Genomic DNA, 24,604 nt, shown 5'->3' with positions numbered 1-24,604 from the left:
CATTCACATATTGTCCATTGACATCTGTAGAAGCTTCTCAGACAGATGAGGAAGAGTCTTTGTGCTGCTGTTCAGTCAGTAATGATAAGTGGTTTTGAGCTTGTGCTGTAGATGGTACAGGAAGAGGAACCGCACCAGCCAGGCTGACCGTTCTCAGGAAAACACCTCTGCGGTTAGATGTGGTTTTTACACGATTCCTTAAAGCAGCACGAGGTTTTGAAACGTTCAGGTGTCCTCACACTTCCTCATATGAACAAGCACCCAACTTTCACATGACCAGTCTTTCTCTCTGTGGCTGTAAACATCACACGCAATGACCCATGCGCTTCATCTTCACACGTCTGCCACCTGCCTCCATATTCTCATGTTCAACTCTCACAAGCCTGTGATTCTGTCCGCACGCATCTGAACCTGACCTGTTGCTCTTCTCACAGGAGTACGAGACCAAGGTGTCTAAATCGGGCCAGAGTCCCTCCCTGCCCGCTCAGGGCCGACGGAAGAACCTGGAATTCGAACCATTGTCCACCACAGCGCTCATATTAGAGGACCGTCCCGCGTGAGTAAAAGCTGTTTCTTCCAAGTTGACTAGCTGCAGTTTGGAATAATTTGTTGACAATAAAAGAAAGTTTTTTAGTGATACCTGTATTTACATTTTTAAAATTGTTTTAATATTATTTTATATAAAAATATTATTTTATGTAATCATTTATATAATTATAATTTCTTTCTTCTTGATTTTGAAGAAAATAAATGTTGAAAGGTAGTAGTTTAGGAGTTGACCTGCATATAGTCAAAATAATGTTTATTTGTATATAGTGCCTTTCACATTATACATGTTTCAAAGCAGCTTTATAATAAAGCTTCATCATAAAACTTTTAACTAACCAGGTGCAGCACAATATAAACTAGTGCTTTCATTTTAAGAGATTTTTCTTGTCGTAATCAGCTGTAGTTTGTAATAATCTTTTGACAATAAAATCTTTTGCTCACAATATATCACTTTATTGCATATTTATATTGCAGTTTTTTTGTTTTGTTTTAAATATATTTTTTCACCTTGATTTTAAAAGTCTTGAAATACATACCTATTAATATTTTGATAATTTCATTTTTTTTTGTGCAGAGCTCTGACATAGACAAAAAATCATGTGGTGTTTTTTTTTTCTCCATATTTTAATATCTTCAAGTCTTTTATTGGTTTTAGCCAACTGGAGCTGGGTGACAATATAGATTGCACAGTGCAATGATATAAACAATCAAGCAGGTGAAATTGGCTGTATAGTATATATTACTTTATGTGAGTATACTGCATGTATGTGAATAAAGGTGGATATACAGTACATAGAAATCCGACTTTACATATAGATCTCTGCAATAATAGAGCTCACATTTTGCGATAATTTAAGCTGAGGTTTGCTATATAGTATATATGGCTTTACATGAATATATGTGGGTAAAGTTGGACATTCATTTGTTCTGTGTTGAGACTGAGGATTATGAAACTTGTTCAATGTAGTGAAAGCCTAATTACTGTTTGGTGATATGTATCGCTGCCAAGGGTTAAAGATGCATATAACCAGGTGCAGCACAATATAAACTAGTGCTTTCATTTTAAGAGATTTTTCTTGTCGTAATCAGCTGTAGTTTGTAATAATCTTTTGACAATAAAATATTTTGCTCACAATATATCACTTTATTGCATATTTATATTGCAGTTTTTTTGTTTTGTTTTAAATATATTTTTTCACCTTGATTTTAAAAGTCTTGAAATACATACCTATTAATATTTTGATAATTTCATTTTTTTTTGTGCAGAGCTCTGACATAGACAAAAAATCATGTGGTGTTTTTTTTTTCTCCATATTTTAATATCTTCAAGTCTTTTATTGGTTTTAGCCAACTGGAGCTGGGTGACAATATAGATTGCACAGTGCAATGATATAAACAATCAAGCAGGTGAAATTGGCTGTATAGTATATATTACTTTATGTGAGTATACTGCATGTATGTGAATAAAGGTGGATATACAGTACATAGAAATCCGACTTTACATATAGATCTCTGCAATAATAGAGCTCACATTTTGCGATAATTTAAGCTGAGGTTTGCTATATAGTATATATGGCTTTACATGAATATATGTGGGTGAAGTTGGACATTCATTTGTTCTGTGTTGAGACTGAGGATTATGAAACTTGTTCAGTGTAGTGAAAGCCTAATTACTGTTCGGTGATATGTATCGCTGCCAAGGGTTAAAGATGCATATAAATGACGGTCATTTCACCCGTCCATATCGTACATCCCAAATCAGTTTAAATGAGTTAATTGACCTATCGGTAAGCCCCTCCCCTCGAATGCTGATGAGCCAGAGGCAGTTGAGTATCAGTTGCACGAAGACTGGAACTCGGACATCTTTAGGTTTTAGCGCCATAAAGAAACATTGGAAGATACGAAGCTCTCAATGGTTTGATGGTGTTGATGCTACAACAATTGTAAAACAATACTTGTAACACTGATTTCCTGGTACCCTGTGAGGATGGGCAATGGAATTGACTTTATTCCATTTCCTAAACCCAAACAAGACAAGCAAAATGTCCCTAAGCATTCAACCCCAATCCCAATGAAAAGAAAAACGTTCATTTTCTGGTTGTCATGCTTTCATTAAGTTACAATTTTCATCTGCTCAGGCAGAACGTTAATGTCATCTTGTGCTTCAGCAAGGCATCTCTGGCTAAAACTAGCTAACGTTAAAGTTAGTGAGTCCATACAAACCTAAATAGCGGACTGTTCTCGCGTCTTGTACAGTGTAGGGCAAAAACACATAAACAAAGGTCTACATTTCAGTGCCTCTCCATATTAAAGTGGTTAAATGTAAATTAATTTAATCGTACCCTGCGGTACATGAACAGTGTTGATCCTGGATGTTGTCATCTGCGAGTGTGACGACCGTAACATGAGGCTTCTCCCGCTTGCATTGTGATCTGCAAACCCTCGCTTATAAATTAATCTTGTTGGTAACCACCATATTTATTTTAAAATCTTTTATATATCCCTCCATGGCATATTTAAGTCCCTCTTAAATGGTCGTCCTTCAGTGTCCAAAATTTATCAAAAACATCTTGGGACAAGGTTTTCACACTGACAGCTGTCATTGTAAGACAGTTAGCAACTCCTTTTGTTTGTTTGAGTAACTAAGGAGGCAGGGCTTACCAATAGGTTAATTGAAAGTCGTGGCGTAATACTTACACATACAATAACACAGTAGTTCCCAACCCTGGTCCTGGAGGCACCCCAACACTGGACGTTTTGCATGTCTCCTTAATCAAACACACCTGATTCAGGTCATCAGCTCATTAGTAGAGACTCCAAGACCTGAAATTGATGTGTCAGAGAAAAGAGACATGCAAAATGTGCAGTGTTGGGGTGCCTCCAGGACCAGGGTTGGGAACCACTGCAATAACACACTGTACATACATAGTGCGTAATATATTTAGTCCCCTAGTGGGCAAGCTAAATGGAATTATTTGGTGTTGTACTGTATAATGAAAAGCAAAAACCTTGGGAAAAAAGAAACAACAGTCCTCTTACAATCTAGTCTAAATATTATGTCAATACTTAAGAAGATATGTTTTCTACATTGATTCAACTTTAAGATTCAGTTGTGGGAGTCTTTGAGGTCCTTCCAGGAGAGTACAGGTAGATGTATTGTCACCCTCCTAACTTGTGGCGCAAGTTGCTCAGGATACATTGACCTGCAATACATATATCCTAGCAAACCTCGAGAGGCTCATCTTTCCCAAACAAAGGCCTATAAATAAGACTTAGCACAGACTGGGTTGTATTTCGCCACGCAAGTCTCTTCAGTCCCCAAGTCCTCATGAAGAATAAATGAGCAGTGAAATGTGAGCGTGTCAGCCAAACCATGAGATAAACCAGCGCCCAGGCCTTTTCCAGAAACTTCTCAGTTGTTTCTCAAACATGTCAGCGCTAACAGGTTTCTAGGCTGTATATTTGAGACATTTAATTGACCGTTGTTGTAACAACTGAAATCATTGGCTTCCTTCCTCAGGAACCTCCCTGCTAAGTCGGAGGAGGAAGCGCAGCGCCACCGTCAGGAGTATGATGAAATGGTGGCAGAGGCCAAGAAAAGAGGTACATTTATTAAACAAAGATTATTGGAAAACAGTTGGAAAGAAAATACTATTTTAGTCTTTCCACTTGAGAATTTCATATTTAATTTAATGTTACACACTGAAGAAGGCCTTCAAGCCAAATGTATGAGTTTTTCCTCCGTGTGCAAAATATAATATCACAAAAATTCTGAATTACGAGTATGAATAGCTGAATTTTTTTAAGTAATTAAACAGATTCATGCACCAAAACGAGATATTATGTGACATGAGAGAGAGCACTGTGTAAATAGCCTTGTTGAACTGCATTATAATTCAATGTTACTTGCCATTTCTTTGTAATTATTTGTAAAATGAATTATTAAATTAATTTCTGAGTGAAAATAGTTTCAAAGTAAATTCTATGCCTATTTATATATTTTCCAGAGTACCAAGTTTTTATTGTGTTAATTTGGCTTAAATATTGCTAAATCGCATTAAACATGTCAAGAACACACCTGGGTCATATTTTGTCCCAAAATCAGATGGTTTTATGCAAATGAGGAGCATCATGAGTAATTTATAAAAAAAAAATGTTTTTAATATTTTGAAGTCCATCTCATTGTATTAATGCAATGAATAAATAAATAAATACATTAAAAAAATTATTCTGTAATGAGAAGAAAATATTGCTATTCAGATAAGCCCATTTGAATTATTAAATGTTTTATACATTATGATGGTGGTTCTAGGATTCAAATTTTAAAAAAATATTCACCTAAATACAGTATAAATTAACATTTTACAGAAATCAGAGTTGAAAATCACCACTAAAAATAATAGGAATTAAAACCTAAAAAAAAATAATAAAAAAAAACATTATGGTAACAATAATTTTGGGGAAATATGCATAATTGTCATAAAAATAATGCAAAATAGTCTTGATTTTTTTATTAAAAATAGCTTTGATTTGCATGAATGTGACCCAGACATGTTTTCAAGAGGTTCACCCATACAAAACACACTTGTCACACTAGAGTATCTTTCCCTTTCCAAGACCAAGGTGGTCATTAAATGTGGAAATGTGCGATTTCATTTAGTCGGGAATGCTTTTAGCACACTCTGCCTTGCTAAACTTTAATGTGAGGTAATATGACTGTTGTTCACAGAGCTGAAGGAGGCGCAGAAGAAGAAAAAGCAGATGAAGGAAAGATTTAAACAGGAGGAAAGCATCGCTAATGCCATGGTGGTTTGGAACAACGAAATCCTTCCCAACTGGGAGAGCATGTGAGACAGCCGCACTTCATTATCACAACCTGCAGTGATAATTATGATAAACACATTATCTCTCTTGCTAAAACTAGAGCTGCCTATGTAGGCAGCATAGTGCTTGTTCCCAGTAGGAAGTTCCAATAAATATTAATACCTATGCATATAGATAAATCCAATGTAAAACACACATTTTATTACACTCTGTTCGCTGTTGTCTGCTGCGTGTGTTTCTTCAGGCGTGGCATGCGGCGTGTGAGGGATCTGTGGTGGCAAGGTCTTCCGCCCAACGTGAGGGGGAAAGTCTGGAGTCTGGCCATTGGGAATGAGCTGAACATAACCTCAGGTTTTTTTCTATTTTACTCTCTCTTTCATGTGTCAGTGAAGCGGTTAAGCCCAGGATTAACTAAACCTTTTGGGCAAACATTCTGTCTGAAGTGTGTCATTATGCAGTATTCACATGAATGAATGCAAGACTGCACTGTACAGGTCGGCCTGAAGCGATTTTGAAACCTTCTTTGTAATGAAATTTGGATGAGTTTATTTCTGACACTCCCAAAAGAAAACGATTTTTGCATTTAGGATCTTCAGAAGTGAAAGTCTAAGCTAAATCGAACGTACAGACCAGATATTTCATCTGCCTTTTTAAGGTTTTATGATTAAAGCTGTGATATGCTGTCTGAGAATTGTAACCCTTTTCCCTTTCTGTTCCTCTCAGATTTGTACGAGATCTTTCTCTCGCGGGCCAAGGAGCGCTGGAAGAGCTTCAGAGAGACCGGCACTGAGATGGAGTCAGATGGTACGTCTGTCATCTCTCGCACAGCCCACTGGAGCATTTAGACATGCCAGTCACTCGAACTAATTCACAATTCGATCTGAATGATTCATTAGCGAATAGGCCTGAATGGGTTTTAACAGTCCACTATGCTTACCCAACTTGACAAAATCTCAGTTGGTTCAGTGAATCAGTTAAGCCAATTCACAATTCTGTCTGTATGTTTCATAAGCGAATCAGTCTGAGTTTGAATGGGTTTTAACAATCCACTATGCTTATCTAGTAATCGCAACATGACAAAATCTCAATTGGTTCAGTGAATCAGTTGAGCCGATTCACAATTTGGTCAGAATGGTTCACTAGCGAATCAGTCTGAATTTGAATGGTTTTCAAGTAATTGGAAACTGACAGAAATTGGTTTAATGAATCAGTTGAACCAATTCTCAATTCAGTCAGAATGATGCTTTAGCCAATCTAGTACCTGCTATGTTTATCCAGTTATTGTAAACTGACAAAATCTTGATTGGTTTAATGAATCAGTCGAGCTTCAAATTCAGTCTGAATAATTCATTAGTGAATCAGCCTTAATTTGAATTGTTTTTAACAATCAGTAGGAAAAATTCACAATTGAGTCTGTATGTTTCATTAGGTGCATCAGTCTGAGTTTGAATTGGTTCAGTGAATCAGTTGAGCTGATTCATAGTTCGGTCTGAATGATTCACTAGCGAATCAGCCTGGATTTGACATTTTTTTAACAAAAACGTCTGTTTTACGAATGTACTACAAATGCTCTAAAGAGCGCTGAAGGCGAACAGAAATGAGACATACAGCTCACTGCGTGCAGCGCGTCAGTCACGCTTGTCAGGAAAGTGAGTTAAACACAAACACACATTTTTATCAAATAATACGTCATTTGTAGCGGTTCACTTCCGCGATTTGGTATGATTGCGTTCACATCAGCAGCGAACCGTACCGGAGTTCACATGAACCGTACCCCAGACCACCCTTTTTAAGCGGACTCGGGTACGGTTCGCGGGTGCGCACCCGAGTTCGGAAGACCGCGTTCACATCATCCAAACGTACCGAACTCTGACGTCAATCGAACCCGGGTGCGCACCAAAAGTGTTAGTGTGAAAGCACCCCAAATGATCCATTAGCCATTCTAGTAACTGTAAACTGGCAAAATGTGAATTGGTTTGAATGGGTTTTTTCAACCCACTCTGCTTATCCTGTAATTGTAAACTGACGAAAACTCAGTTGGTTCAATGAATCTGTTGAGCTGATTCACAATTCGGTCAAAATGGTTTATTATCGAATCAGTCTAAATTTGAATGGTTTTAACACTCAGTCTTAATGAAGTTTATTGGTCAGGTTCAATGAATCAGATGAGCTAATTCACAATTTGAATGTTTCCTTAGCGAATCAGTCTGAAATTGAATGGTTTTTAACAATCCACTATGCCGGTAATTGCAAACTGACCAAATTTCATTCAGTTTTGGTCTTGGTCTCATAGAAGTTCATTGGTGAGGAAATGCAATGCTGGTGTGTGTGTGTGTGTGTGTGTGTGTACTGTATGCGAGCGTCTGACTTTCAGTTCTCCCTGGTCGCCTTCCTCCTCATTTTATTGAAATGGTTGTTATTTCCTTCCTGTGCTGCAAGCCCAGTCTCGCTAATCACATGCTAATTCTTGTTTTTGTTTTCTACTATGCCTTCCAGCCATGTACTCTATAAAATGCTGTTTTATTAGCCTCAGCGCTTCATTCATTGATGTGTCTCAATGAATCTGTTAATAAAGCTGTTTTTTCATAAAGTTTGAACACAAACACATCCTCCCTTTCACATCTGGCCCTTATCACAGCACTCAGACTGTTTTGGCCGATGTTAGCCTCCAGCAGTACACTTGAGCAGATCCTCGGAGACTAAAAACACCAGACGCGCCTGTTTATCCACTGTAGAGTATCACAGGACGATTGTGACGTAGATATAGGAGCAATAGATATGGAACAGAATCTGCAAATACTTCAGATATGACATGATATTTTCGAGTAATATTGAGTAATGTTGTGGTTGTTACAGCAGACAGTGCCGACCGTGAGTCCAGTCTGGATCTGATCAAACTGGACATCTCACGCACATTTCCACCGCTCTTCATCTTCCAGAAGGTACTGTTTGCACTCTTCCTGTCACTGTTATAGTATCAGTATAACTGTAAATATTATTAGTGACTACTGTTGCTCTCTCTTGTGTTAGGGTGGGCCGTACCATGATCTCCTGCACAGCCTTCTGGGCGCTTACACTTGCTACAGACCTGACGTGGGATATGTGAGTGATCATTTACAAGGGTCAAATAACAAACAATGAACCATATAACAGTGAGCAAATATTTACAAAGATCTTATGCGTTCCTCTATTGTTTCACATTTGCATATAAAAACATTTCCTTTGAGCAGTTTCTTGAACTATCATAAAACTGGATAGGATAGCTGTATTTAATCAGGTGTTCCATATCTTTTAAGTTTGGGGTTGGTGATATTTTTATTAATTATTATTTTTGAAAGAAGTTTCTTATGCTCACCAAAGCTGCATTTATTTAATCAAAAATACAATAAAAACAAAAAATGTAAATATTATTACAACTCAAAATAATAATATATTCTAATATATTTTGTAATGTATTCTAAAATGTAATTTATTGCTGTGATCCAAAGCTGAATTTTTAGCATCATTACTCCAGTCTTTAGTGTCACATGATCCTTCAGAAATCATTCTAATATGCTGTTTTGCTGCTTAGGAAACATTTTATTGCTATCAATGTTGAAAACAGTTGTGCTACATCATATTTTTGTGGAAACAATGATACTTTTTTTTTTTTCAGGAATCTTTGATTTAATAGACACTTCAAATGAACAGAATTCATTTGAAACAGAAATCCTTTGTAACATTATGAATATCTTTACTGTCACTTTTTATCAATTTAATGCATCCTTGCTAAATAAAAGCATTACATTTTTACTGACCCCGAACCTTTGATCGGTAGTGTAAAAAAGCAAAACTGCAAATGTGAGTTAAATAAAGCATGGCTATTTCTAAATTTGTGACGTTATAAAATTGTGTATAGAATTCTGCTAGTTTAATTCCGTACCTTATTCAAAGGGTCTGTCCACATTACAGCCAGTAGAAATGTCTCTATTTTGGCTGCAGGTTCAGGGAATGTCCTTCATAGCTGCTGTGTTGATTCTCAACCTGGAGGAGGCTGACGCTTTCATCGCCTTCGCCAATCTCCTCAACAAACCCTGTCAGATGGTTTTCTTCAGAGTGGACCATGAGCTGGTACTGTCCCTCCACACGCAACATTTTATGTTTCAGGTTCAAAACAAGTCAAGCTCTGTCGACCGCATCTTTACAGATATTAAACTGAGGGACAAGGCATAACACTGCCCTGGCCCCTGCATCATATTTGTCGAATGAAACCCAATGCTCGTTTCTTACTAAAAATGCTGCTTACTGCTTTTGCTCTAGCATGTCATATAAGGGAAAACACGATTCCTAACACTGTTTCTACACCGGACGCGAGTGGTGCGTCACGACAAAATACTATAGAACCACTCAGTCTATAGAACTCATTATAATCAGTGATGCTGTCTACACTGGATGCAGCGCGACACGACAAATCCCCGACAGTAAACTGCTGCCGCGTTCTATTTATGACGTGCTGACACAAATTTCAAATGATTTTCAATGGTCACTTTGTTGCGTCCAGTCAGTGTAGACAGACTTTAGCTGATGCGGCGCGGCGCGACACGACAACTGTCGCGTCCGGTGTAGACACGGTGTAATGGTTGCCTGTTACATTACAGTACATAAAATTTCACTTACCACATAAACAGAGTAAGGAGAGATGACTGAGGACGATGGCGAATAATTTGCAGATCCTCAGTACCACTGACAAACATATAATCTTGTAAAATGTGTGGCAAGTACTGCCGCTCCATAGTATAAACAGAGTACGTGCGATCGCGAATCTCAAAAGTGAAAGTGAAACTAAAAGCGATTGTGCATTCAAAAGCACGATGCCAGTTTCAATGCCAGGTATAATAGCGGCTCCCTGATGTCTACATATATATGAAATATATATGTAGTATAATTACCCAATTATATAACTGCGAGGAAAATATTGAAATATATATTTTCCTCCCATCTCGTATTTATTCCCTTTAGTGGTTCCGCCTGCACGTCATTTTCTTTCCGAACACGGTATTGGGATGCCACAAAGACAATTCCTATCTTCCTTTGAGCCGAGTTACAACTGTTTGTTCAATTCTCAGATGATTTTCACATGTATGAATGATTCTGAAGACATTTTATGCCTAATTTCCCATTTTTTCACTTCTTTGCAGTTAATTAAGTTAATTGACACTTTTTGAATACTTTTTGTCATTAAAATATCTTTTAGATTTTTTTGTGTCATTTTGACATTTGACTGCTTTTGCTATTTTGCTACGTGCATTGAAGACATATTGACACGTAAAATTCTTATTTTGTGAAAAAAAAACTGTACATGATGGAAAGTTTTTATTGATATTTTGAATATTGATGTATTGATGCTTTTGATCAAATTAGGTAATATTAGGCCTTTATTGCAAATCAGCAGAATTGCTTTTTAAATGCCAGCATAGTTTATTTCTGGGTGGATTGATTGAGTGGATTTTGACACATACAGCTTCTGCATGAATTAGTAAGATGTTTTAACTTTGTGTCTCTTTCTTGTTAGATGCTGAAGTACTTTGCAGCATTTGAGGTGTTTTTCGAGGAAAACCTCCCGAGACTTTTTAATCACTTCAAGAGCTCCAACCTCACGCCTGACCTGTATCTCATAGACTGGTGAGTACATGAAGAACCTTCTGATGAAGAAAAGCACTTCTTACAAATCTTAAAGATGATAAAATGAGGCCGAAAACTAATTGCGATGTGTAAATCTGAGTAAGCGCATGACATTTAGGTGTAGATCCTGAAGCTACGTTCCATTCAAAGCCAGAAGACTGTCTTTTTCATTCCCAAATCTGTGTTTACAGGATCTTCACCCTCTACACTAAGTCCCTGCCGCTGGATGTGGCGTGTCGGGTGTGGGACGTGTTCTGCAGAGACGGGGAGGAGTTCCTGTTCCGCACGGGGCTTGGGATTCTGCGGCTCTACGAGGAAGTGCTCCTGCAGATGGACTTCATCCACATCGCTCAGTTCCTGACCAGACTCCCAGAGGACATGCCGTCCGAACGCCTTTTCAGCTGCATCGCCAACACTCAGATGATCAGCGGCAACAGGAAGTGGATACAGGTCATTTCCTGTGTGCGCTGTTACAGTGATCAACCTGTGGAGTTTGTTTGTTTGTGAGGGAAATGCAGGCAGGAAATTAAATGCAAATACACTTCCTGATACATTTTGTTCTCTTCAAAGATTCTTTTGCATAACTTCTATTATTAGATATCTAGTAAAATGAATTTGGGCAGAATTTTCATACTTTCGGTAAACGAACCCTTTAGTTTGAGCATAGCTCACACTACAGGGAACTTTATTCTTCTACAGAACATTGTGATTTGTGTGGTGTTCACCCAAAAAATAAAAATGTGTTGTAAATCTTTTCATCTTCAGGCCATCCAAGATGTAGATGAGAACAGATTTGAAGAAATGTAGCATCACATCACTTGCTCACCAGTGGATCCTCTGCAGTGAATGGGTGCCGTCAGAATGAGAGTCCAAACAGCTGATAAAAACATCACAATAATCCACAAGTAATCCACACCACTCCAGTCCATCAGTTAACATCCTGTGAAGCCAAAAGCTGTATGTTTGTAAGAAACATATCCATCATTAATGCGTTTTAACTTAAAACCATTGCTTCTGGCCAAAATACCAGTCCATAATGCATAGTAACGCTTCCTCCAATGAAAAAAGTCCATCCCCTGTTTTCACTTCACAAGATTGGAATTGCATGGATTACTTGTGGATTATTGTGATGTTTTTATCAGCTGTTTGGACTCTCCTTCTGACTGCACCCATTCACTGCAGAGGATCCATTGAGGAACTATTCCTTTAACATTTCTGTTAATCTCGTCTCTTTCTCTTCATCAGGTGTTTAATGCCCTCCTAAAGGATAAAGAAATGGAAAAAAGCAGCAGTCCTACAGTGAAAAACTCTTGAACTCTCACCATTTTTATATTTCCAGTTGGCTTTAACTCTCGATTAGAAGAGAGGATTGTATAAAACGGGCTCAAAGAAATGAAATGAAGCTTGAAACTTGATTTCTTTGTAACCGTGCCAGTATTACTGAAGTTACACATTTGTAAATGAGTTAAAAATATAAGCCTTTTATGAGAAAATATTCCACCAGCTTAGTCATGTACTGTACCGGATACCAGCATCAGGCTTTTTCTTAATATTCCTCCTTATGGAGAGAACTGGTGCATTTGACGTGTGCTGACATACACATTAACTCATTTTGTATGCTGAAGCATGTTCATTCAGAGCCTGTTTAATGCACTTGAGATTTTAATAATAGAATAGCAAGGTTCTGAGATTTTAAAAAATTTGATTTTTTTTTTTTAAGCGGTTTTGTCTTGTAGAACAAGACCTTAATGAAGTGCAATAGAATATGTCAGATGCAGTTAATAATTCAGGAATAATGCATATAGTGTGTTGAGATATTTGAAAGCATTTTGCTGCTTCTTGCCGAAGAATTATTGCATTTTTCGTAGTCCTATTGTGCTACTTTAATTTCTTCTTTTAAAACACTAATATGTAGCCTAGGGCTGCAAAACGATTAATTGCGATTAATCGGATTCAAAATAAAAGTTTATGTTTACATACTATATGTGTGTGTACTGTGTATATTTATTATGTATATAGAAATACACACACATATATTTATATACGTATATTAAAAAATGATGTGTATGTATATATATTTATACTTTTATATAATTTATGTTATATATAAATATAAATATTTTATATATAAATCTAACATTTTTCCTTAATATATACATGTATGTGTGTTTATTTATATATACATAGTAAATATACACAGTACACACACATATAGTGTGTAAACAAACTTGAATGCGATTAATCGTTTTGCAGCCAATCTAGCCTAATTTTTAATCTAAATGTTATTAATGTTAGTAAGACAGTATGTGAAGAATGCATTCAGAGATTTGTGTACTTAAGGTACAAATTCTAAAATGAACTGACATTTGCCAGTTCAATTATAAGAATGTGTGGTGTAATAATCAAATGTGTAATTTTTCTCTGTTTGATTTCTGTTCTATTATTTGACCAAATGCATTGTTTGTCATGGATTTGAACCCAATATGTGTAAATATTGGGTCTCAAAACATTTTTTGATTTGGTAATGTTGTATCTTGATGAAAAATGTAAATTGTGTCATTAATTCTTGGTTTGTTTTCTACACACTCCTGGTTTTATTGTACAGTTTTCATACTTCAGTGAAGATAAATTGTAAATAGGTGACCTGTTTGACACCACAAAATTCAAATGTGTAAATAAATCTAAAACTACTATTATAGTTGTTGTATCTTTTTAAAATTAATTGCGACTTGCTTTTGTTCTTTATACAGTATATGTACAGTATACCTATAGCAAAAAAATATTAATAATAGTCATTTTTAACAATTTGAAGTAATCAACCCAACAGCAATTTGTAATTCAGAAAGCTTTAAGGCATTCCATTTTTCAGCTGCTTAAAAATAAATAATGAAAATAATGAAAATAAATGACTTGAAGCAGCTTATAATAATTGTTATTTTGATCTAAGAGTTGGACGTCTTCTCAGTGTGTTTTTTCCTCCGGATCACAAGGTGGCGCTCAAAGGCAACGTAACCTTTGTCTCTCCATTCATGTAGCATCTCCCTTAGTTTACTTCCTGTCCATGTGGTGCATGTGTGAAGCGTGCATACTTACACTTTTTTTTAGTTTTTGATTAAACTGATTTACACATTTGAAGCGTCTTCGATAGTTGAGTCGAATCACAGATCAACATGGGCCCGGTAAGTTAATAATTAAATAATACGCAAACGAAAGCGCGAGGGAATATCTCCAGCTTCTGTTAGCCATGTTTCGCTGCTTCACTTAACGTTACATTTAAATGAGTGTTTAAGAGTGTCGCTTGAGATTGAACAACCCTTGTTTTTATGTATTAGTCAAAATTTTGGCTCGTCAATACTAGTATAACTTTTACTGTTTATCATACTGTACTAGTGTAATCCCTACGGGTTTGTATCAAGCTACACTTTTCAACCCCTACGTTATTGTTTCATTGTACTATACTAGTTTTTTTCCCTAATATCAGAGTATACTAGTATAAACCCGCGGTGTGGCGTATATAACATGCTAGTCAACCCGTATCATGTACTAATAGTTAACCTCTCATTGTTTTAGTTAACTTTGTGGTATTTGTAACTTTGACTGAAAGCAATTTATGTCAAGTCATGTTTTTCTTGTAATATGTTATATCTTGAGGGGATTCCGTTGTACTGAACTATATTCACCTTTAATCTGAACACCGTTTATTTCTATATAAAGTAACTCATTCTATACTGATTTTCAGTTATTGCCGTATTTATATTAAAAATAGTGCAAAAATATTTAAAATCGAATGATTTGATTTTGATGTAGACTCTCTGGTGTAAAAGGGTAATGAAAATCACATTTTGGCATATGATATTATGCAAGCCAGCAGCCTCTGAATTCTGTTTTGCTTCATCTGTCATATAAAAACGTTGTGTCTTATGTATTATTATAGCATACACTAGCATGCATTATTTAGCTGTGCTTTTATGCATCTTTCACACAAGGCTTCCAAAAGGAACAAGAAAAAGAAGCCTAGCTTCAGAAAATTACTGAAAACCAGCAATCTGAAGCTGGAAAACAAACAGAAGAATCGGCAGTTTAAGCAACAGAGCTCAGCTAAGAAACAACGCAAAGAACATAGGAAACTTCGGCAAGCCATTACAGATGTCTCCCATAAGACCCTCAAACCCCTGGAGCGCTATAAGAAGAAACCAGGTGAGTGAAACCGTTTCATATGAACTCTCATGCTGTGTATTAGGATAGTTTTGTAATGTTGATGACGTATCATAACAGAAGGGGAAGAAGAGGAGGACGAGGAGGAGTTCCTGGAGTCTCTGCCTGTAGACATGATGGATGAGGATGACCTCGAACAGATCAGAGCCATGGCAAAGAAAGCTTCCTTTCTGACTCGAGACATCTCATCCTGGTAAGCAGCAGCAGCAGCACACTTTGGCGCTTGTTAATCACTTTATACACACTCTATACACTGTCATCCGCTGATATTGTCTGTTGTGTGATCATATTTCCTCCTCTTTTCTTTTGTAGCGCTCCAGTACATGCCAAAAAGCGCAAGTCCGAGCAGCAGGTGAAGAAGTATGAGAAGATGCCCAGGAAGATGCAGCAGGAGGAAGAGAAAGAACTCATTCATCTGCTGCCCATCAAAGACAAGAGCGGCCTGATCCCTCAGAGCATGGAGAAACCTGGTGTGTGTTATCACATGACTTTCAGTGAATGCTGGGGAGGATTTGGGATTAACTGGCTGATTGTTTCCTCTAGTTGTGCCGGAGGCAGAGGAAGAGGAGGAACCGATCGACCAGGATGAGTTAAAAGAAGGTTGGTGTGGATTTTCATGTATTTTTTTTCAAATGCAACCTTGAAATGGCTTTAATCTCAAGGGTGTGTTTAAGGGTGCTTTCACACTAGCACTTTTGGTGCGCACCTGGGTTCGATTGACGTCAGAGTTCGGTTCGTTTGGATGATGTGAACGCTGTCTTCCGAACTCGGGTGCGCATCTGCGAATCGTACCCGAGTCTGCTTAAAAAGGGTGGTCTGGGGTACGGTTCATGTGAACTCCGGTACGGTTCGCTGCTGATGTGAATGCAATCGTACCAAATAGTGGTCGACCGATATTGTTTTTTTGACAGCCGATGCCGATATCTTGGCAGGCAGGGTGGCCGATATAATTTTATTTATTTTAATTAATATTTAAGAAATTTGAAATAATTAGAAAATTGATTAAAAAATAAATGTTAAATAAACATACTTATACTTTAGATGACAAAGTATTTTTCACAAATAAATAAATATTTAAAAAATATATAATTACAAAGTAAGTAAACACTGTAACCAACAGAGCACTCAGTACTCTGGGAAGTTTGTGTGCATTAATCATATTTTTTCAAATAAAGCCAAGGTAACACTCATTTTACATACGGCACACAGTGAAAATGACATGAATATGGCAGTGGGCAGCATAATTTAAAATCACGAGTTTAAAGTTATCTTATCGGCCGATGCCGATATTTAAAAAAAAAAAGCCAAATATCGGCCGATATATCGGTCGACTACTAGTACCAAATCGCGGAAGTGAACCGCTATTAATGACGTATTATTTGATACAAATGTGTGTTTGTGTGTGTTTAACTCACTTTCCTGACGAGCGTGACTGACGTGCTGCAAACAGAGAGCTGTATATCTCATTTCTGTTCGCCTTCAGCATTCTTTTGAGCATTTGCAGTACATTCGTAAGACAGAAGTAAGTGCCGTTATGTACCGAAGCTTTGTAAACAAAACGAACGGTTCAAAAACGTAAATATATAAAAGTGCAGAGAGCAATGTTATGCATTTGCCGCCTTCTCTTGCACCATCGTTACTAAGCAACGGGGTAAACAGCTGCTGGCTTGTTGACGCAAACGAACCGCGGTTCGGACCCAAATAAAATATGAACGCAGTCCAGCGGGGGCAGGGGGAGGGGGGAGCAATCCAACTCGGGTTCGGACCAGGCAAGCGAACCAAGTCTGAAAGCACCCTAAGAAAGTGCTGTAATAGTTTTGTTGCCACGTAATGTTTTAGGAGAAATTTCCAAACTCCAATCCTTTTGACGCAAAATATTAGTTAATATTATATATATATTATTATATTATTATAATTTAGCTACACATTTGCATGTTCATTGTTCTCTGACGTCGGTTATTGGTTACATGACATTTTATTACACGTATTATTACATATATATATGTTTGATTTTGTTTTAATAATATCAGAGGAGGAACCCGAGAGTGTTCCATTGTTAACTCCTCAGGAGCAACTAGAGCTTCGCACTGAGAGACTGACGGAGAAGAAACTGCGCATCGCAAGTCTGTCGTCTGCAGTACTCGCAGATCCACATGTCAATGTAAGACAGCCCTTCACAATCATCTTCTGGATTATTGTCGTCACATGTATGATGACGTTCCTCGTGTGTTTCAGATCAAGAAGCTGAAGGAGTTGAGGGCCATGCTGATGGAGACGGACCCGTGCGTCGCCATCACGGTCAGAAAGCTAGTCATGGTGTCCCTCCTGGAGGTGTTTAAGGACATTGTGCCGTCATATCGAATCCGACCGCTGACGGAAGAGGAGAAAGCTACAAAGGTGCAGTGCCCCACTGTTAAATATGATTTCCCTTCACCTTTGTGCATAAAAGAGTTCAGTGCACTATGAAAATGTGTTGAAGCTGTTAGAGCAACTTCAGCTTTAGTCCTAAACAGCTTTTCTTGAAACTGAGCTGCAAGAACACCCAGGAAATGCTTGAATTTCTGATGGCAGACAGATGAATACATTGTCACATTTCTGGCCAACATTTTGGGCTCCCCTCCCACATATCCTTAAAAAGCCATAAAACATAAAAAAAACATCTCAAATTATGGTTTTAGGAGGTCTTAAATTTGGAGAAGGAAAAAATGAATTGCAAAAAAAGGAAATTAGTAAGTTTAATAAAGTCACACTGCAGCACTATTGCACATTCAGAGCGGTTCGCAATCAATGAATATCGCAAATTTATGAACTACTGCTGATGAATTGCGTTCTTTACTTTATGGTGTTTATATTGTAATATATTGTACTTGGTTGTAAGAAGGCATATTTGTAATCTCTTTCTGAGTGAGCAGCTAGAAATATTGAAGCATAGACATTTCAAAATAAGAGTCCTGCTGTATTTTGGCCTTGTTTATAATTAAATGTCCCTCATTTTCCGTCAGATGCCTTTTCTGGTTATTATTGATATTTTTGGGTGCATACTAAACTGTATTTAGCATTTAGGTTAAGGTAAACCCTTGAAGCTTCTTCCTGGGCTGCTATTATTGAACGCTATTATATTATTGAATAGAAATTATAATAGTTTTTTGTCTTTCTTTAAACAAATTATTATTGTATGGGCAAAATCCAATATCAGTTTATCTCTAATATGTGTGTATTGATATATTACACTACATACACTAACATCAATGCATATGTATATATTAAATTATTATGAATTTTATATTTGCAGTTACCATTAGCAAGAATCTGACAAGTTTTGTTTGTTTGTTTGAGATTGATTGGATTTGTTATACAGTATTAAATTTCTTTGTGCACGTCTTAAAGGCTTGTTCACACCGGGACGAATATCGCGCGCGATTATCGATTGTACTTGGTTGTAAGAAGGCATATTTGTAATCTCTTTCTGAGTGAGCAGCTAGAAATATTGAAGCATAGACATTTCAAAATAAGAGTCCTGCTGTATTTTGGCCTTGTTTATAATTAAATGTCCCTCATTTTCCGTCAGATGCCTTTTCTGGTTATTATTGATATTTTTGGGTGCATACTAAACTGTATTTAGCATTTAGGTTAAGGTAAACCCTTGAAGCTTCTTCCTGGGCTGCTATTATTGAACGCTATTATATTATTGAATAGAAATTATAATAGTTTTTTGTCTTTCTTTAAACAAATTATTATTGTATGGGCAAAATCCAATATCAGTTTATCTCTAATATGTGTGTATTGATATATTACACTACATACACTAACATCAATGCATATGTATATATTAAATTATTATGAATTTTATATTTGCAGTTACCATTTAGCAAGAATCTGACAAGTTTTGCCAATGTGAGTGTGCACACCGCGCGTGAGGCGTAAAAGCGTCATTTTTTTTAAAAAACGCCTCTACTTGTTATAATGTTTTCTGAATTGTTGTTGTGCTTTCTGAATTGTTATTTTGTTTTTTAGACTTGCATTTGCGTTTGTAATTTGTTATTTTGTTTTCAGAATTGTGATTTGCTTCGCACTTCTCGGCCACCGTACAAACGCGACAGCGGCTACAAAAATCTCATAAGAGGGAGTTGTTATGGAGAGGAATTGCAGATGAAATAGGATTCGATGTGTACCGGGGTATTTCTGTTTTTCATTAAGCGCCATCTAATGTCAGGGAGTGAATTTGCACGTTCACTCGGCTCATCGCCTGCGAAAATCGCTTGGGTATGAACACAAAAGACGCGTCGAAAAACGTCGGCGATAAGCGTGCGCGATAATCGTCCCGGTGTGTACGAGGCTTAAAAGTCTTCAATATGATTTTAAAAACTGCAGATACCCTGGATAATGAAGCAGGATAGAAAATTAGTAAAATATGGGTGAATCTGCCAAATTATATGCTGTTTTTGTATTAGATTTGGACTGAAGTTTTATTTTGGAAAGGTTAGGATTATTTCAGTCTGAGAAGGCAGCGTAAAAGCACAGCAGCAAAAACTGACCTGTTTGTTTTTAACAGTGAGAGTGAAAAATGCTCATCAGAAGTGAACTCTTTGGATACGTGGACCCAAAAGAAAATAACAATATTAAAATGCAAGAAATAAATGACCCATTGAAGCATTTTCTGTTCTTCTCCAGGTGAAAAAAGAGACGCTGCAGCTGAGGGAGTTTGAGGAGGGTCTCGTCAGCCAGTATAAGTTTTTCTTGGAAGATCTGGAACAGATAGTCAAAGGTACATCAAATGCTCTGTGTTCTTAGCTTCCCATCAGCCCATTCATTCTCATCACGACCATCTGATCTGATGCGGTTTCAGACTGGAAGCAGAAGAAGCAGAAGAGAAGTCAGGCCGTGTCTCTTCAGAGTTATAAAGGTCTTGCTGAAGTGGCCATCAGGTGCATCTGTGATCTCCTGGTAGCTCTGCCACACTTCAATTTCCACAACAACATCGTAGTCATGGTGGTGCCTCTGCTGAGCGACCCCGTCAGGAAGGTCCGTCTGCTAGCGATATTTGCTTGAAAGACTCAACATTTGGAGATTTGCTCATCATTTAGATGTTGTCATTTTGTGCTCAGGTGTCTGAGATGTGTTGTGAAGCCGTCAGGAAACTGCTGAAGCAGGATAAACTGGGTCAGGCCTCATTAGCGGTGGTGAAGGTCATCTCAGGCATGGTCAAGGGCAGGAACTACAAGGTCAAACCTGAGGTACAACCATCATACTGTGTTGAACGGTTCCAACAAGTTTTGTCTCATCTGTCAATGCTGTACAGAACAAACAGGCAAAATGTACATGACATAAACATTCATTACAGAGAATTATTTGATTGGAATGGACAGTTTGCTTTTTAAAACTTGTAAACAGTTTTGGGTTTTCTTTCAATTAAAGAACACGGTCAGATTTGGACTTTTTCTATTTATTATTTTTTGGTTAGTGTCATTAGTATTATTATTAGTATTTTTTATTGGTTTTTATTATATAGTTAAATATAATAAAATGTATATTAATGCATATTAAAATTCTATTTTATAGAGTTCTTGTTACCCTACATTTATTATTAATGTTTTAAATAAATTTTTTCATGTTATTTTTACTGTTTTCATAATCATTTTAGTTAAAATTATAGTAATTTTGTTATTTAATTTCAGTTAAACCAAATGAAAATGAGATGTTGGTTTGAAAAGTAGCTAAAATAAGTTTAAGGTTTTTATATTAAGGTTTATATACTTTATTTTAATTTTAATTTTATTTATTTCTTTAAGTATTTATTTCAAGTAATGGCATGTTTTTTATGGTTTTAGTTTTTGTTAGCTTTATTAACGCCGGTCTAGAGTTTTGAAGTGCAACGCAAATAATATGTATTTATGTATATTAGGGCTGCACGATAAATCGCATGCGATGTTTAACGCGCATCTTATCAGTAAAGCCGGTTCTGTAATCAGCGGTAAATCTCCATCACCTGCGTGCTTTCACATTGAGCAGCATTAACTAAACAGAGTACCCCAGCGATTTAAGACTGGTTTTGTGCTCCAGGATCACACACACACACACACATATATATATATATATATATATATATATATATATATATATATATTAAACAGAAAAGTAAAGTTTACTATAGTACAGAGAAGTTGCACTTCTGATAAATTCTCTGATTTTATTGGCTCACGTCAAACAAACTCTGCAAGGGTCACAGTATCATTGCTAAACTGTGACTTTAGCCATGCGTTAAGTTGTGATGATTTATAGCATCTTGATGCAGATGTTTTGAATGGCTGATTTTTTTTACTGGTGTGTTGTGCTGTGAACGCACAGGTGCTGAACTGTCTTCACTGTCTGAGAATAAAAGAAGTGGAAATGAAGAAAGATACAGAAGATTCTGCGCCAAAAAAGAAGTTCATGTCCTTCAAGGAGAAGCGGACAAATTTGTCCAGGATGCAGCGGAAGGTTTGAACTGGGCTGAATCTTATTTCACATAAATGTCATGATTTGAAGTTGTGCAGTGATATGAGTCAGCGTTCACTGGACACATGCTTTGTGTATATATACACTACCTTTCAAAAGTTAGGGGTCAATAAGTAGTCTCTTCTGCTCACCAAGGTACAGTAAAAACAGTAATATTGTGAAATATTACAATTTAAAATAACTGTTTTCTATTGGAATATAATTTTACATTTTAATTCATTTCTGTAAATGCAAAGCTTTGCAAAACTGGTATATATATACATATTATTTTTTCAGTTTTGTGACCTTGATCAAATCTTCTTGTCCTCAACAGTGGAAGAAAGCAGAGGAGAAGCTACAGAAAGAGCTTCTAGAAGCTGAGGCTTCAGAGAGCAAGGACAAGAAAATTAAATTGGTGAGTCTTACTACAGTCGATGGAGAACTTGTATTCACATAGCTGTATATTCACTTTCGCCCATCGTTTTATTCCAGCACACAGAGACGCTGAACATTGTGTTTCTCACCTACTTCAGAATACTGAAGAAAGCTCAGAAGTCCATCTTACTGCCCTCCGTTTTAGAAGGTCTTGCAAAGTAAGAGCCACATGATGTGTGTAACTGCTTTATTATAGTGTTATTACACTGTAATAAAGCGTTCTGGTCAGTATTCCTCTGTGTTCTTGATTAACATGGTTCAAACTGTTTCCTGCAGGTTTGCTCATTTGATAAACTTGGAGTTCTTCGATGATTTGTTGGCGGTGCTGTACGGCCTCATCACATCAGGTGTAAGTGTTTCTACCAGGAGCGCCTGCTTCACGTCACATTTCACGCATTAACATCTCAGCGTTTTGGTTCTCTCAGGATCTGATGTATCGCGAGAGCCTTCACTGCATCCTCACCTCCTTCCACATCCTCTCAGGACAAGGTCAGTGCCGCCACAGCTCTGGTTTCGCAAACATCTCGTCCTCGCTGAGCTAAAACACATCTCTGTTTGCAACAGGTGACGTCCTCAACATCGACCCTTTGAAATTCTACAACCACTTATACAAAACGCTGCTGACGCTGCACGCAGGTGAGATCTTCTCCAGTGTCTCTTTGTTCTGCACATGCAGTGACACTGGGTTATTTAATATGAGTGAGAACATCAGTCACTTACACACCGTGGTGTCCCGGACATTTATTTTTAAGAATTAAATGCACAACTGCGAGACCCTCAAAAAAAAGTTTAAACTAAAATGGTTTAAAACACGTGATTTCAGCGTGATAGACATGATAATCAAAACCAAAGAGATATTTTTTTAGCAGAGTATATGAGGTAGGAGCTGTAAAGGCACTGTTCTATTCTGGAAAAGGGGGCGGGGAACAGCAGCTCATTTGCATTTAAAGAGACATGCACAAAAACAGCATGTTTCTGCTTCCACTCAAAATATGCATTTTCAAAATGATATAATAAATTGTCTGTGGGGTATTTTGAGCTGAAACTTGACAGACACATTCTGGGGACACCTGAGACATATTACATATTCAGGATTCGTACCGTCATGAAAAACCTGGAAAAGTCATGGAATTTTAAAACGGCAATTTCCAGGCCTGGAAAAGTTTTGGAAAAATAAATAAACCCAGAACGTTTTGGAAAAGTCATGGAAATCTATTTCACAAATCTCTGTTTAATAAAATTATGTTAAATCAGGTCCTGAATTTCGGTGCGGGATTGCGCATAGGCTATATCGCATAGTTTTAGGGGCCGTTCACATATCGCGTCTTTTGCGCGCTCAAATTCGTTATTTCAAATGTAGACGCGCGGCAGGGCGCTCATAATGGAAGCGACGCGGTCGCGACGCGCTCATTTTTTCCAGGCCGCGACCGCACTGCATCGAGATAAACACATTTCAACTTTTCAGAATGCCGCAAGCGCACCGCGGGTCATGTGACAAGAACCAACCAATCAGCTTCATCCTTTCCCGTAACAACATTGAAAGCTCAGCCAAGATGAAGGAACAGCTGATCATAGCCCTACAGGGATAGCCATTTTTAAATAAATTTAGTAGCAGAGCTACTGCAAGCGATTTTTAGTGCTGCAAATCCATTTACACTTTGCTGAAACTAACGCGTCTTCATGGACAGCGCAGGTCATGGTTGCTTAGCAACGGCAGACGCCTCCGACTTTCTCTTCAAACGGCTTCACATCGGCGCATCTCATCTGCACTAAAGACTTTCGCTCATGTTTCAGTACAGTTGACAGAATTGTCACTTGCCTAATCGGCTCATTGTTGCATCGTCACAAAAATGTATTATTCATTTGCACATCTTTTTAAGCCATTCGGTACTGGCGCGCTCCATGAGTTTCCTGTGCGCTCAGTCACGTCCAAAGGGCGCGCGTGTAAAGCCGCCTTGCGAGTACCAAATTGAGTTTGGTACCAAACAAGCTCAGTAGAACCCTGCACGGGCCTCAAACATAGGGCCCTTGTCCGACAGATTATCAGAATTACTGTCCGAGTACAACTGTAGCCCGTGTCTTTTTTCTCTGTCTTGACAGTCGCGGTAGGGCTCGTGTTGTTTCCACCAGCGCGGCAAATCCTTTTCATCACCATAATAATTGATGGATATCTAAAATATAAAAATAAGGATGAAGCCTAAAACAAGCCCGATGCCCAGCTTGTTGCGTTTAAGCGGCAAAAATACACACAAAATGACGTTAAAATGAGTATCCTCATAAGCACTGTCTGTTTTTTCTTAAGCAAATGTAAACAGTTGCGAAAGAGAACAGTTTCCAAAACGAAATTCAGGTCCTGATTTTAACTGAGTTAAATGATAATATTCAGTGATGTGATTTGTTCTCTGTGTGGAGTAACGTCTGGCGCAGTTGCAGCTTGTACTTATTA

The 24,604-nt window shown here is 37.4% G+C and overlaps 2 protein-coding genes across 6 annotated transcripts in view; both read left to right on the top strand.

Annotated features, from left to right (window-relative positions):
- Window positions 1–12,437, top strand: part of LOC107743959 (TBC1 domain family member 12-like) — a 28,176-nt gene extending 15,739 nt beyond the window's left edge. For 2 of the 4 annotated variants that reach the window (XM_016557422.1, XM_016557420.1), the window contains 11 exons: window positions 435–556; window positions 4,070–4,152; window positions 5,279–5,396; window positions 5,618–5,724; window positions 6,097–6,177; window positions 8,233–8,315; window positions 8,404–8,475; window positions 9,355–9,483; window positions 10,925–11,034; window positions 11,226–11,484; window positions 12,280–12,437. In XM_016557422.1, coding sequence (XP_016412908.1) covers window positions 435–556; window positions 4,070–4,152; window positions 5,279–5,396; window positions 5,618–5,724; window positions 6,097–6,177; window positions 8,233–8,315; window positions 8,404–8,475; window positions 9,355–9,483; window positions 10,925–11,034; window positions 11,226–11,484; window positions 12,280–12,348 — 1,233 coding nt within the window. In that variant the 3' untranslated portion in view covers window positions 12,349–12,437. Of the gene's footprint in view, window positions 1–434; window positions 557–4,069; window positions 4,153–5,278; window positions 5,397–5,617; window positions 5,725–6,096; window positions 6,178–8,229; window positions 8,316–8,403; window positions 8,476–9,354; window positions 9,484–10,924; window positions 11,035–11,225; window positions 11,485–12,279 lie in introns of all 4 variants that reach the window. The other 2 variants (XM_016557421.1, XM_016557419.1) reach the window with 1 other exon arrangement.
- A 1,594-nt stretch (window positions 12,438–14,031) lies between these two features.
- Window positions 14,032–23,106, top strand: noc3l (NOC3-like DNA replication regulator). 2 transcript variants are annotated; one of them, XM_016557424.1, is made up of 16 exons: window positions 14,032–14,213; window positions 15,021–15,231; window positions 15,313–15,442; window positions 15,562–15,719; window positions 15,793–15,849; window positions 17,280–17,410; window positions 17,485–17,646; window positions 19,921–20,014; window positions 20,096–20,271; window positions 20,355–20,483; window positions 21,595–21,726; window positions 22,058–22,138; window positions 22,216–22,316; window positions 22,435–22,507; window positions 22,584–22,647; window positions 22,723–23,106. In XM_016557424.1, the coding sequence occupies exons 1-16, from the start codon at window positions 14,205–14,207 to the stop codon at window positions 22,914–22,916; spliced, it is 1,902 nt and encodes a 633-aa protein (XP_016412910.1). In that variant the 5' UTR covers window positions 14,032–14,204; the 3' UTR covers window positions 22,917–23,106. The 2 variants fall into 2 exon arrangements, with proteins under 2 accessions (XP_016412910.1, XP_016412909.1); XM_016557423.1 differs by having other exon boundaries at window positions 14,033–14,213; window positions 15,310–15,442.
- The last annotated feature ends 1,498 nt before the right edge of the window (window positions 23,107–24,604 follow it).

This window comes from Sinocyclocheilus rhinocerous, unplaced genomic scaffold (assembly GCF_001515625.1).
Source record: "Sinocyclocheilus rhinocerous isolate Xijiao unplaced genomic scaffold, SAMN03320098_v1.1 scaffold2572, whole genome shotgun sequence".
Classification (NCBI taxonomy): Eukaryota; Metazoa; Chordata; class Actinopteri; order Cypriniformes; family Cyprinidae; genus Sinocyclocheilus; species Sinocyclocheilus rhinocerous.
Note: the sequence above shows the minus strand (reverse complement) of the source record. Positions and strands in the feature narration are given on the sequence as shown.